The sequence below is a fragment of the Rhincodon typus genome, chromosome 23 (assembly GCF_021869965.1).
Source record: "Rhincodon typus isolate 14 chromosome 23, sRhiTyp1.1, whole genome shotgun sequence".
Taxonomy (NCBI): domain Eukaryota; kingdom Metazoa; phylum Chordata; class Chondrichthyes; order Orectolobiformes; family Rhincodontidae; genus Rhincodon; species Rhincodon typus.
The window spans coordinates 4,017,535-4,030,447 of record NC_063354.1 but is presented as its reverse complement, the minus strand read 5'-3'; the positions used below and the strand labels follow the sequence as shown (position 1 = coordinate 4,030,447).

At 40.8% G+C, this 12,913-nt stretch overlaps 1 protein-coding gene across 1 annotated transcript in view; it reads left to right on the top strand.

Moving 5' to 3' along the window:
* Positions 1 to 12,913, top strand: part of LOC109939027 (sodium-coupled monocarboxylate transporter 1-like) — a 45,790-nt gene that overhangs the window by 31,156 nt on the left and 1,721 nt on the right. The window contains exons 9-11 of the mRNA XM_048611080.1: positions 961 to 1,064; positions 9,962 to 10,062; positions 11,080 to 11,148. Of these exons, the coding sequence (XP_048467037.1) occupies positions 961 to 1,064; positions 9,962 to 10,062; positions 11,080 to 11,148 (274 nt within the window). The remainder of the gene's footprint in view (positions 1 to 960; positions 1,065 to 9,961; positions 10,063 to 11,079; positions 11,149 to 12,913) is intronic.

Here is a 12,913-nt window from a genome sequence, read left to right as displayed (position 1 = left end):
CTGCTTGGCCTGCTGTGTTCATCCAGCTCTACACCTTGTTATCTCAGATTCTCCAGCATCTGCAGTTCCTGCTATCATTATAAATAACTGTTTGAACAAGCAGTATTTGAAGTTGGAGTTGGAGGTGATTTGGAGGGAGTGTACAAACTTAGCTTTTGCTGACACCACCGAGTTGATTGGTCAATGGACTAGCAACCAGATCATTGATGACAGAGACTTTTTGACTGCAACGGGTGTGTCATTGGCTCTCAGGTAAGTAAACAGCTCAGAGCTGAGAGAAAGAGAGAGAGAGAAACATACAGTTCCATGCAGATCAAGAGTGGTTGTTTTGTTCTCAGCAATCAAACTCACTGTAAACCTAAAGAAAATCTGTTTATCTTTCCTGTAACAGCTGTTGTAAGCTGTGAATTCTAACTGATAAGTCAGAAACATCTTAATGAGTGAACCAGCTACCTCGTGTTTTATACTAACCAGTGGAAGCATCTGGAGAAAGATGTCTGAATCAATGTGCTGACCAGCAGAAGAATCATAAGGATCATCTTAGTAGTAGAATCTGGGAACAAAGACAACTCACCTGTCTTTCCAGTTTTTCCTGTCTGCCTCACATGCTGTATCCTATCTGTTTTGTCTGTGCGTGTTTATGTGAGAGTTTATAAGGGGATCAGTATTTTAATTGATAGGGTTAATTGACAGTGGTTTTTAGCTGCTTTCCTATAGTTAGAGTTGTAATAAACATCGGTTCTTGTTCAGTATAGAAACCTGGTCTGTGCTTCATCAACCTGTGTCTGAAAGTCAGGAAATTGGAGAACATTACGTACTTTATAAAATCTTTAACTTTTGTGACGACTTTGGGAATAGCAGCTCAATTTCCAGTGCATGACCCAAAAAGTGGTAATAATAAAGTAAATATACAATATAGAATGTCTATTATCAGTAACTTAAGTTTAAATTCTACTTTAGGAACAGCCTATTTGAAGATATATTTTCCTTATCCTATGGATACTACACCCCAGTTGGATGCCTAACTGCAGTTATGATAGGTTTGCTAGTCAGTATGGTTACTGGTAAGTAAAATAAAATTGTAAGAAACAAGAATCCTTAATAAATATTATCTCTTACAATAACAAACTGTTATCAACTAGCTGGCACTGCGTGATTTCCCCTCTTTGAAGTGTGCATATGAGTCAAGTTAGTATGCATCATTTCCCAGTTTTACGATGTTTCCTTCTGAAAAAGACCACGAAATGATCTTCAGCATGAAGTAAACATAGAAACCAGTTTTGAGGTTTGTGATGGACAGTGAGAGAGGTAATCATGTGATCTTGGGTGCCTATCCCACATTCGTTGGTTAGAAAGGTTCAAACAAAGACAATATCAGTAAACCAGCGAACCGTAGAAATAATGCGTATTAATAAACGTTTGGAGTCAGCTGGCAGTCCTCTTCAGCTAGCCATCTTCTTCAGACAGAAGATGGGCCAGGAAAGATGGAGTAAGACCAAGGGAAGAGTTCGGCCAGAAAGCAGGATGTGCCATCACATACTACTGAGCCAACCAGTGTTTCATCCTCTGCTATCAGTGAACTAACCTCAACCATCACAGGTTGTATACTTATATAAAGTCATAGAGGTGCGTACAGCACAGATAATGGCCCATTGGGTCTGCTACAGTCAAAAATATGTACCTAACTATTCTAATCCCATTTTCCAACTCTTGGTCCACAGCCTTGTATGCCTTTCCAGCTCAAGTTTCTTCTCTATTTAACTGATCTATCATCTCTAAACTGTTGCTTCTTAATAATCTAAAATCAGCTAATTTAAAATTACTTGTGAATCATTGACTGCCTATCTTGGAAGTTATCTGTGACTCACAAACTCAAAGTCTTACATTCGATATTTTAGAAGTTGGGGTGTTAGTCTTGTTGGTTGGTGTTAATCTCAGTTAATGGATTTGAAGTAACACCTAATTATTCATCTCATTCTTCTATTGATATGATCCCAGGTGATGACATGACTGGATAATCAGATCCCAGACTGACATCTGGCCTGATAGATCATAGAGACAAAAAGTGCTGCAGATGCTGGAATCCAAGGTAGACAAACAGGAGGCTGGAAGAACACAGCAGGCCAGGCAGCATCTGGAGGAAAGGAGCAGTCAACGTTTCGGGTATTACCCTTCTTCTGGACTGGATGTGGGGGTAGGGGGAATTGAAGGTAAAGAGAGGGGGGAAGGGAGATGGCGGAATAGTGGTGATAGGTGGACACTGGTAGTAGGTACAACCTAGTTGGTCGATGGGAAGGATGAATCTGTTTGGTGGCTGGAAGGGAGGAGGTGGGGCTGGGAAGGGAGCTGGGGGATGGGTGGGACAGTTATTGTTCTTCAAATTTACGTTCTGAGTCACTGCGACACTGAAGGAGGACGAGGGCTGACATGTCGGAGGGGGAGTTGAGGGGTGGGGGGGGATCTTGAAATGGGTGGTGACAGCAACCTAGTCTATTGCATCTGGTGCTCCCAATGTGGTCTTCTCTACATCTGCGAGGCCAAATATAGACTAGCTGACCATTTTGCTAAGCATCTTCGCCTGGGCCATAATGGACTCAACATTGAGTTCTCCAATTTCAAATAATTTTCCCATATGACCCCACCGGCACCCTTTCCATCCTCACCTCCTCCCTTCCATTCCACCTTCTGACACCCCCTTCCAGCCACCAACCAGATTCATCCCTCCAATCGACCAACCAGGTCGGACCTACTACCAGTGTCCACCTATCACCACTATTCTGCCACCTCCCTTCCCCACCTTCTTTATCTGCAACTCCCTCTACCCCAACATCCTGTACCGAAGAAGGGTAATACTCAAAACATTGACTGCTCCTTTCCTCCAGATACTGCCTGACTTGCTGTGTTCTTCCAGTCTCCTGTTTGTCTACCTTGATAGATCATAGTTTGTTTTGTCTAGGTTTCAAATAAGACAGTTTATTTCAGAAAATGAAATGAAGAAAGAATAGAATAAATCCAAACTATTTACACATAACACAAGTTTAGCGAACTTGGAACACATGTTTATATATATCCCATTAATCCCAAAACACTCATTTACATATCCCAAAAACACCCTTAGGCAGTAGCCAAAAGCAACCGTTGTGCAGTGCTCACAGCAGAGAGTAGGTTTAAGTTAACTTGACTTCAACACACAGTCTGGAAAATCTGATAATCTTTTTCTGAAGCTTTCCTACATCTGAGTTTAAATGTTCTCAGCTTCAAATAACCTCTTTGGTGTTTTATTCAAATGTTACTGGTTCAGAACTATCATAATATTCCTTGCTCTATGGTAATCTATTTTGCTAACCTCTCCCTTTCTCAGAAACACTGCTTGATGTATCCAATTTCATCCAAGGACCTCTGCAGAACTGTCCAATATTGAAAAAAACCCTTTATTTTTGAGCTATAGTTGTTTTCCTAAACTTAAAATCCAGAAATTTCTAACACAAACACTGATGCACCATGTTTACTTTGTTAGAGACAAAAAAGACTGCAGATGCTGGAATCCAGGGTAGACAACCAGGAGGCTGGAAGAACACAGCAGGCCAGGCAGCATCTGGAGGAAAGGAAGAGTCAACGTTTCAGGTATTATCCTTCATCAGGACTGTGTGAGAAAGGGTAATACCCGAAACGTTGACTGCTCCTTTCCTTTAGATGCTGCCTGACCTGCTGTGTTCTTCCAGCCTCCTGTTTGTCTACCATGTTTACTTTGCTCAGTTGCAAACTCTCCCCGTGTATACAAAAATTCATCAGTTCTGAAAGCTGTCCTCTGTGTCAAGTTGTTTTAAAAGAAATCACCATTGCTACAGAAATACTAATCATTAAACACTTCAGCCGCACAGAAAAACCAAATGTCACTAATTTTAAATTCACTACCCAAACTTAAATATATATGATATTTACACGCATACACAGCCTACATCACACCTCTCCTCAAAGAGTGAAAACATATCTTTAAGAGGAATTTTCATTACTCATCAAAATTTAACTTAGCACTAATGCTGTGTCTCACTAATGACAGTAACTTGCTGTCAGTAGCCGCTCCATAAAATTCCCGCATCCCAATGTCCCCAGCCAACCCCTTTATATTTGCCTGCTCCAGCCTAACCTGCCCAGCCACATTTTGGTGAATAAGTTGACCATGCGTCTGTTGTCCTCATTCATTCCTCCCACCTCCTTCCCCTCCACCCCCCACCAAGTGAAGCCATGCACTGCTGATTATTGACAAACCCTCTCCCTCAGTACCTAGCAACCATACTTAAGTTCACAGTTACCATATCACCCAGTGTCCTGCTATCAATAAAGAATTTGCTTTAACAATCTCTTTTGCAGGCACATGCATAATTTTCTAAGAGGAATCGTGGTGTGGTGAGAGATTGTGAAGCAGTTTATCCTGCAATCACGAAGTGCAGTCTTTCATGTTGTTTGGTTTGATTCAAATGAGATAGATTAGAATTGCTCTTCTCCCAGTTTAAAGTGTAACCTGTTTGACTTGCACATTTTGTAGGTTATCACCAACTTTTTAGTTCAAAGCTTTACTTTGGGTATCAACACCTCAAGGCTCCCAAATTATTGTTTAAGCGAAACATATTTCTTCAGCACTCAAAAAGCAACTTATACACAACAGTATACTTATACAACAACTTATACTCAGAAACCAAAACAGATCAGACATTTCTAGGGTCACTGGACCCAAAATGTTAACTCTGATTTCTCTCTATAGATGCTGCCAGATCTGTTGAGTTTTTCCAGCAATTTTTGTTTTTGTTTCTGGTTTACAGCATCCACTTGCGGTGTTTTGTGAAATCCTATACCCACGCATCCACATGTGCAAGGTCAGCTGGGCTTATCTCAGAGTTCAAACAGAGGAATTGATCAGTTCTCTCCTTCTGGTCTCCAAGCAGTTGATCAGACAATTCCATCCTGAACTGACTAGTTAACATGTCAGGGTACGGTTCCTTATACCCAGCTCAGTGCTTGCTATCCCACGTGATTGGCACTGACCCTGTCTTCTCAAGGGTCAGTGATTGGTCAGTTGTGCCTTGGCAACCTCATCAGGATTTCTGATCATCCTGCTTTCTTGTTGTCTCATCCTCATACAACTAACAAGACAATAATCTTATATCTGCCTTCTTTCGTTTTCCATGCAACCAGCCCATTTGGCGCATTCATTAGACATTTGTTTGTTTTAAGCTTAGATTAATACATATAACTATGATGTTGTAGCACTTACAGAGACTTGGTTGAGAGAGCAACAAGATTGGCAGCTTAATATTCCAGGATTTAGATGTTTCAGGCAAAATAAAGAGGGATGTAAAGGATGAGGGGGAGTTGTGTTATTGATAAGGGAGAATCCCTTCAGGGCTAATCCAGCGAGGCCAAATGGGGATTAGCACAGGATTAGAACGAAGGCAGTCGTTTTGATGGGATTAGAATAGAATACCTACAGTGTGGAAACAGGCCATTCAGCCCAAAAGTTACCGTGCATTTCCTATGGCTAATCCACCTAACCTACACATCCCTGAACACTACGGGCAATTTAGCATAGCCAATCCAGCTAGCCTACACATCTTTGGACTGTGGGAGGAAACCGGAGCACCTGGAGGAAACCCACACAGACACGGGGAGAATGTGCAAACTCCACACAGACAGTCACCCGAGGCTGGAATTGAACCCGGGTCCCTGGCGCTGTGAGGCAGCAGTGCTAACCACTGAGCCACCATGCTGGTGGTCTACAGGTCTCCCTACAGCCAGTGGGAGGCAGGGGAACATATATGTAGACAGATTATGGAAAAATATAAAAATAACAGGGTTGCTGTGGTGGGTGATTTTAATTCCCCATTCATTGACTGGGACTCCCTTAGTGCCAGGGGCTTGGATGGTGGAGGGTAGTTTGTTAAGTGCATCCAGGAGGGTTTCTTGAAGCAATGTCTAAACAGTCCAATTAGGGAAGGGGCCATACTGCACCTCGCATTGGGGAACAAGCCTGGCCAGGTGATCAAAATTTCAGTAGGGGAGGATTTTAGGAACAATGACGATAATTCTGTGAGTTTTGAGTTACTTTTGGATAAGGGTAAGTGTAGTCCTTGGGTGATAGTACTAAACCAGGGGAAGTCTAACTATGACAATTTCAGGCAGGAACTGAAGAATGTAGATTGGCAACAGCTGTTTGAGGCTAAATCCACATCTGGTATGTGGGAATCTTCTAAGGTCCACTTGATTAGAGTTCAAGATCAACATGTTCCTGTGAAAATGAAGGATAAGGATGGCAAGATTTGGAAACCTTAGATGACAAGACAAGTTATAAGCTTAGTCAAGAAATAAAAAAGCGGAATGCATAAAGTTTAGGAAACTGAAGTTAGCCAGAGCCCTTGAAGAATACAAGGATAGCTGGAAAGAACTTAAACAAGGAATTTGGAGGGCTAAAAAGGACGTGCAATCTGTTTGGCAAACAGGATTAAGTTAGATCCCAAGGTGTTTATAAGGAGCAAGAGGGTAGATAGGACAAGGATAGGTCCAGTAAAGAACAGAAGAGGCAAATTTTGCATGGAGCCAAAGGAAGTGGATGAGGTCTATTGGTATTCCCCAAAGAGGACATTGTGATGGTAAGTCATAGGAGGGGCATGTTGATATTCTAGGGCATTTCAAAATAAAAAGGAGCAGGTATTGGGTGTTTTGAAAAACATTAAGGTAGACGAATTCCCAGGATCCAGAATAATGAGGGAGGAAATTGTTGGGGCCTTGTATAAAGTCTTTGTACCCTCTTCAGTCACAGGATAGGCCCTAGGAGACTGAAAAATAACCAGTTTTATTCCTTTGTTTATGAAGAGCAACAGGGATAATCTGGGAAATTACAGGCTGGTGAGTCTTACTGCAATGGTAGGGAGATTACTGGAGAAGATTCTTAAGGACAGGATTTATCCACATTTGGAAAAATATGTATTTATTCTCAATAAGCACAACTTTGTGCAGAGAAGGTCATGGTTCACAAAAGCTGACTGATTATGGTTTTGAAGTCAGAAGTCACAGGTTATAGTCCAACAGATTTATTTGAAATCTCAAGCTTTCAGAGCACAACCCCTTCGTCAGGTGAAGTGAGAGAGTACAGCACACCGACAAAGAATTTATAGGCAGAGAGGTCAAGGGCAGAGAGATCAAAAGATGATACAACTGGTGTGAGTGCAGTGTCAGATAACAAGTCTCTACAGGTGACCAAGAGTGTTAGACAGTGTGAGTAAAGTGTCAACAGCTGAATAACAAGCGAAAGCATAACCTTTAATCCGATTAATTGAGGCAGAAAGATAATCACAAAAAATTAAAAATAAGGTGGTGCTGGAGACAAACTAAATGACTGGAATAACATGATAAATATAAGAGTTGCATGGCGAGGGTCTAACCAAAGTAATAATTAATCCAAAACTGTACAAACTAATTAAGGTAGAGAGATCATAACAATTTATCAAGGGTGATGGTGTGAAAACAGGGCAGTAAGGAAGGTTTTATAGATACAGAACAGTGTAGTGGGATCACATGTAGCACGCCATGAACCCAAGATCACGGTTGAGGCCGTCTTTATGGGTACGGAATTTGGCTATCAGTTTCTGCTCGGTGTTTCTGCATTGTTGTGTATCTGGAAGTCCACCTTGGAGGCCACTTACCTGAAGATCAAAGGCTGAATTTCCTTAACCACTGAAGTGTTCCCTGACTGGGAGGGAACACTGCTGTCTGGCGCAGTGTCCATTCATCTGTTGTCGTAGCATTTGCATGGTCTCACCAATATACCATGTCTCGGGTATCCTTGCCTGCAGTGTATGAGATAGACCCTCAGCATGCAACTCTTATACTTATCATGTTATACTAATCATTTAGTTTGTCTCCATTACCACATTAGTTTTAATTTTTTGTAATTATCTCTCTACCTCATTTATTTGGATTATAGGTCATCCCTTCACTTGTTATTCACACTGTCTAACACTGTTGGTCACCTGCAGAGACTTATTATCTGACACTCCACTCACACCAGTTGTATGATCTTTCGATCTCTCGGCCTTTTATCTCTCTGCCTATAAACTTTGTGACTGTGTGCTCTTCTCTCTCACTGCACCTGATGAAGGAGCAGCGCTCAGAAAGCTTGTGATTTCAAGTAAACCTGTTGGTCGTGTGACTTCTGACTTTGTCCACCCCAGTCCAACACTGGCACTTCCACATCACTGCTTTCTTTGAGAATGTGACAAATGTGATTGATGAGGGCAGGGTGATGCATGTTGTCTACATGGACTTCAGTAAGGCCTTTGACAAGGTCCCTCATAGCAGGCTGATACAGAAGGTGAAGTGAGAGAGCTAGTAAGTTGGATACAGAGCTTGCTTGGTGATTGAAGACAGAGAGTAATGGCGGAAGGAGAGATCTGTGACCAGTGGTTTCGTGCAGGTGTCAGTGCTGGGACCCCAGCTGTTTGTAATATAAACATAAATGACTTGGAGGAGAATGTAAGGTGGACTGATTAGTAAATTTATGGATGAGACAAAGATTGGGGGCACTGCAGATAGTTATAGCAGGAGATAAATAGGCTGGAGACTTGGGCAGAGAAATGCAAGTTGATGCAGGAGAGAAGTATACAGTAAATGGCTGCATCCTTAGGAGCATTAATATACAAAAGTTTGAAAACACGTACCAACAGATTTAAGAACAGCTTCTTCCCTGCTATTATCAGACTTATGAGTGAACCTCTCATATATTAGAGTTGATCTTTCTCTGCACCTTCTCTGTAGCTGTAACACTATATTCTGCATTCTGTTCTATTACCCTGATGTACTTATATAAGGTATGATCGCACACAAAACAATACTTTTCACTATATCTCAATACATGTGACAATAATAAATCAAATCAAATCACAGTTCGCTGGAAGTTGCAACAGAAGTGGATAAGTAGTCAAAAAGGCCTGCCTGCCTTCATCTGTTAAGGCATGGTGTATGAAAATTGACAAGTCATTTTGCAGCTGTATAGAACTTTAGTTTGACTGTATTTGGAATATTGCATGCTGTTCTGGTCGCCACTACCAGAAGGATGTGGAATTTTTTGGAGAGGAGAAAGAAAAGGCTTGCCAAGATGTGCCTGGTTTAGATGGCATTAGCTATGAGGAGAAATTGGACAAACTTGATGTGTTTTCCCTTGAACTTTGCAGGCTGAAGGGCAACCTGATAAGAGATTTACAAAATTATGAGAGGCATGGATATAATGGAGAGTCAGAGTCTTTATCCCAGGATAGAAATGTCAACTACGAGGGGAAATACGTTAATGTAGAAGGGGAAAAGTTTAGAAGAGATGTGAAAGGCATGCTTTTTTACACAGAGGAATGCAAGAATGCGCTGCCAGAGGAGGTGGTAGAAGCAGAAACAATAGCAACGTTTAAGAGGCATCATGACAGATACATGTCTAGGCAGGGAATAGAGGGATACAGACTGTGTAGAGGCAAGGAGCTTTTAGTTTCGAAAGTCTTCATGTGCTGGCACAGGCTTGGTGGGCTAAAGGGCTGGTTCCCGCTGTACTGTTATTTGTTCATTGCTCTATTTCTCATATATGTACGTATCTTTCTCTTTAAGTATCATACTGCTAATGGGACAATGGATTTTAAATAAAAGTAATCTAAAATGTTAAAAATATATGAACAAGTTCATCGAACGTGTAGATTGGAGGTTTGTATTTCCTTCTGTGCAAAGCAAAAAATTTTAATGCTACAATGCAAATTTTCAACTTTCTTTGTTGAATGATTATACCTTGCTGGATCTATAAAATCTGATTCGAGTTGACAAACATTCTGGGAGTAACATTTTATTCAAAACTTAGAAGCTTCAATTTTGCCTTTGTTTTAGTTAGTTGCATGTCATACCATCATTGATAACCCTATCCCCTTTGATACAGGAGGAGCTAAAGATGTTGATGAGACTCTCATTGCTCCTATAGTCCATACCATTCACAAGTTCATATACAAAAAGAAGCAAGCTGCACCAGTGCTTGAATCTGTAAGATTACTCTATTTTCTCTTAAACATTAGGATGACTTGCTTATATTCTAGTTTGATTGGTTTTGAGAAGACTGATAAGTCTATTGAGTACAACGTTTTAAAATGTAACTTTCTAACTTCTAAATGTATTACCTTATTCTTAAACCCTGCATTAAATTTCATCTGACATTTATTTGTCCCATCTATCATTATATTGCTTAAGACACTTGCAAAATTAACCAGGCTATTTTTGTCATCTATAAGTGTTCCTGGCATCTCTCTGGAGTCAAATCTAGGTCATATATACATGTTATATACACTTGTATATGAGGAACAATAGCCTCTGTGCTGACCTCTATGAAATAGCATAATTCGTACCCCTCCAGATTTTGAAATATTGATTAACTACAACTCTAAAGATTTCTGTTCTTTAAATCCATGCTGCAACACTCCTTCTTATGAACAAGCATCATATGCAATTCTTTATCAAAAACAGTTTTGAAATCCATTGTATTTAACCTTGAAATTAATCATCAGCTCCAGTGAAACTTTACTGTTCTTTACAATTCTCACCAGCCCTCCCCTTAATTTCTCCTTTGTTCATTCCTTCTGATACTAGAAACACCTAGTTCTGTTCCAGGTTAAGTCACATTTTGGTTGGTTCTACTATTTCATGAATCTATTGTAACCTGCTCCCATAATTCTACAGTGTTATTCAGAACATATTGTGTATTTGCATACCTAAAATTCAAATTCGCCTTGCCTTAATTATTCCCTTCTTCTTCTGACTTATGCTGTTACATTATTTCTTTTAATCGTGCCTATATCCTTTGCCCCTTCTGTTTTCCTTTTCTTCACTTTTAGTATCTTTCTATGCTCAATTTCAAAAGATTGTTTGCTTATATCAAGATTTGTTATTCTGCATTCCAAATTTTCTTCTGTATATATGTTTATATTTCTGATTCCCCCAATCAGAATTATTTTACGGATGGGGGAAAAGGCTGAGTAATTGTCATGATGTCTCATCTTTCCACAGGGTGTACAGCTATTGGAAACCACTCCTAAAAAATTCTTCAATACCGATCATCATCCTTCTAACTTGCAGGTGAGGACACGAATCTCTGTAATTATGCCTAAAACTGTAATCAGAAACCAAGTGGGTTGTCAAAATGATTTTTGTGAAGGTTTCAGTTTAATTTATAGTTTAATTTTGAGAAGTCAAGAATGCTGGAGCAACTCTGTGCATAAACATTGCTCCTTTATCCTTGATGGTTTTTCAGAGTGAAAAGTATTCACATTTTTCATCAGATTTTCTGGCAAATGCCGGGGAGTCTCCTGGAGTGGTTCATGGATTGTGGGAAGCAGACCTTAAACATCTGTCACGCTGTAGCATGAAGGTTGGGCCTGTATTCATTGGCGAGAAGAATGTGATTTTATTGAAATATATCAGATTTTGAAGGGATGATGGCAGGAGATTCCCCTTGAAGGGAAGTGTGGAAGGAAGGGACACAGTTTATAAGCCCTAATAAGGGATAAGGAGAACTATTTTGTCTCAGATGGTTTCTGCCCCAGAAGCAACTGAGGCTGGTTCATTGAGTGCATGAAAGACTGCATTAGATAGATTTTTGATCAGCCAAGGAGCCCACCATTGAGGAATAGACAAGAAAATGCCCACAATCTTATTGGATGGTGGAGCAGGCTCAAGGAGTTGAATGGCGTATCCCTGCTTCAAACTCTTGTGTTCTGTGTAGGTGTGGATTACAAAACACTGTTCAGAATATAGAACCCATTTCACTTCTCACCATAAAAGTGAAAACTGCAGAAAATCTATGGCAAATGATTCAACAGATGTTGAAAACCCAAATACTCAGACTGCGATGGTGAAGGAAGTTTTACCTGTTTTTTATCATTTGACTTGTTGTTTTATAAGACTCGGAAGTAAGCCAGTAGTGAACATTTATGCCTACAGGATATCTTGCATTATCATGCGTTACTGAACATTAAAGGGATGGAATCCATTTTGATTGATAAATCCTTCAGGCTGATCTGAGGGTACCCAGATTTCCACATATGCATTCAGTAATTCCCTGAATAGGTGGGAATCTAGCCTTCTTTTTAATTCACTCATGGGATGTGGGCATCGCTGGTTGGCCAGTACCTTATTGTCCATCCTTAGTTGCCCATTGCAAAATCCTTCTCTGTCTGACTGGCTTCTTTAATGTCAAATTCGACAGAAGTGACAGCCTTAGCAGATATGGCATCAGTTACCTGGGACAGGCAAATTATGAGATTCAACAGTTATCAGCAGCGGATCCCTTGTAGGAGCCAGAGACAGGGACATTCCAGGCAGTGGTGACCTTCATGACTGCTAGCAATGCATGACCACCTAGCACCTCTGAAAGGAAGTCTTGTTCCAGAGGCGGAGTTATTAACAACAACCAGTTACAGATGCCTGAGCTTCCAGCAGGACTTTTGCTCCATCATGTTGAAGAAGTGGATCCTCTGCCTATATGCCATATGTTGGGTGTTATCATACGCTTTAAGCTTTGTGCCATTCCTTCTACTGCTTGTGTTGGTGCTGGTGCTGGTGCTGGGGTTTGGTTATGGTGATGGCGCCAGTCTCAGTGCAGGAGATAATTTTGGTGTTGATGTTGGTGTTGGTGTTGATGGTGGTGATGGATTTGGCTGGGATGTTGGTGTTGGTGTTGGTGTTGGTGTTGGTTCTAGTGTTGGTGTTGTTGTTGGTGTTGGTGTTGGTTCTAGTGTTGGTGTTGGTGTTGGTGTTGGTATTGGTGTTGATGGTGGTGTTGGTGTTGGTTCTAGTGTTGGTGTTGGTGTTGGTGTTGGTGTTGGTGTTGGTGTTGGTGTTG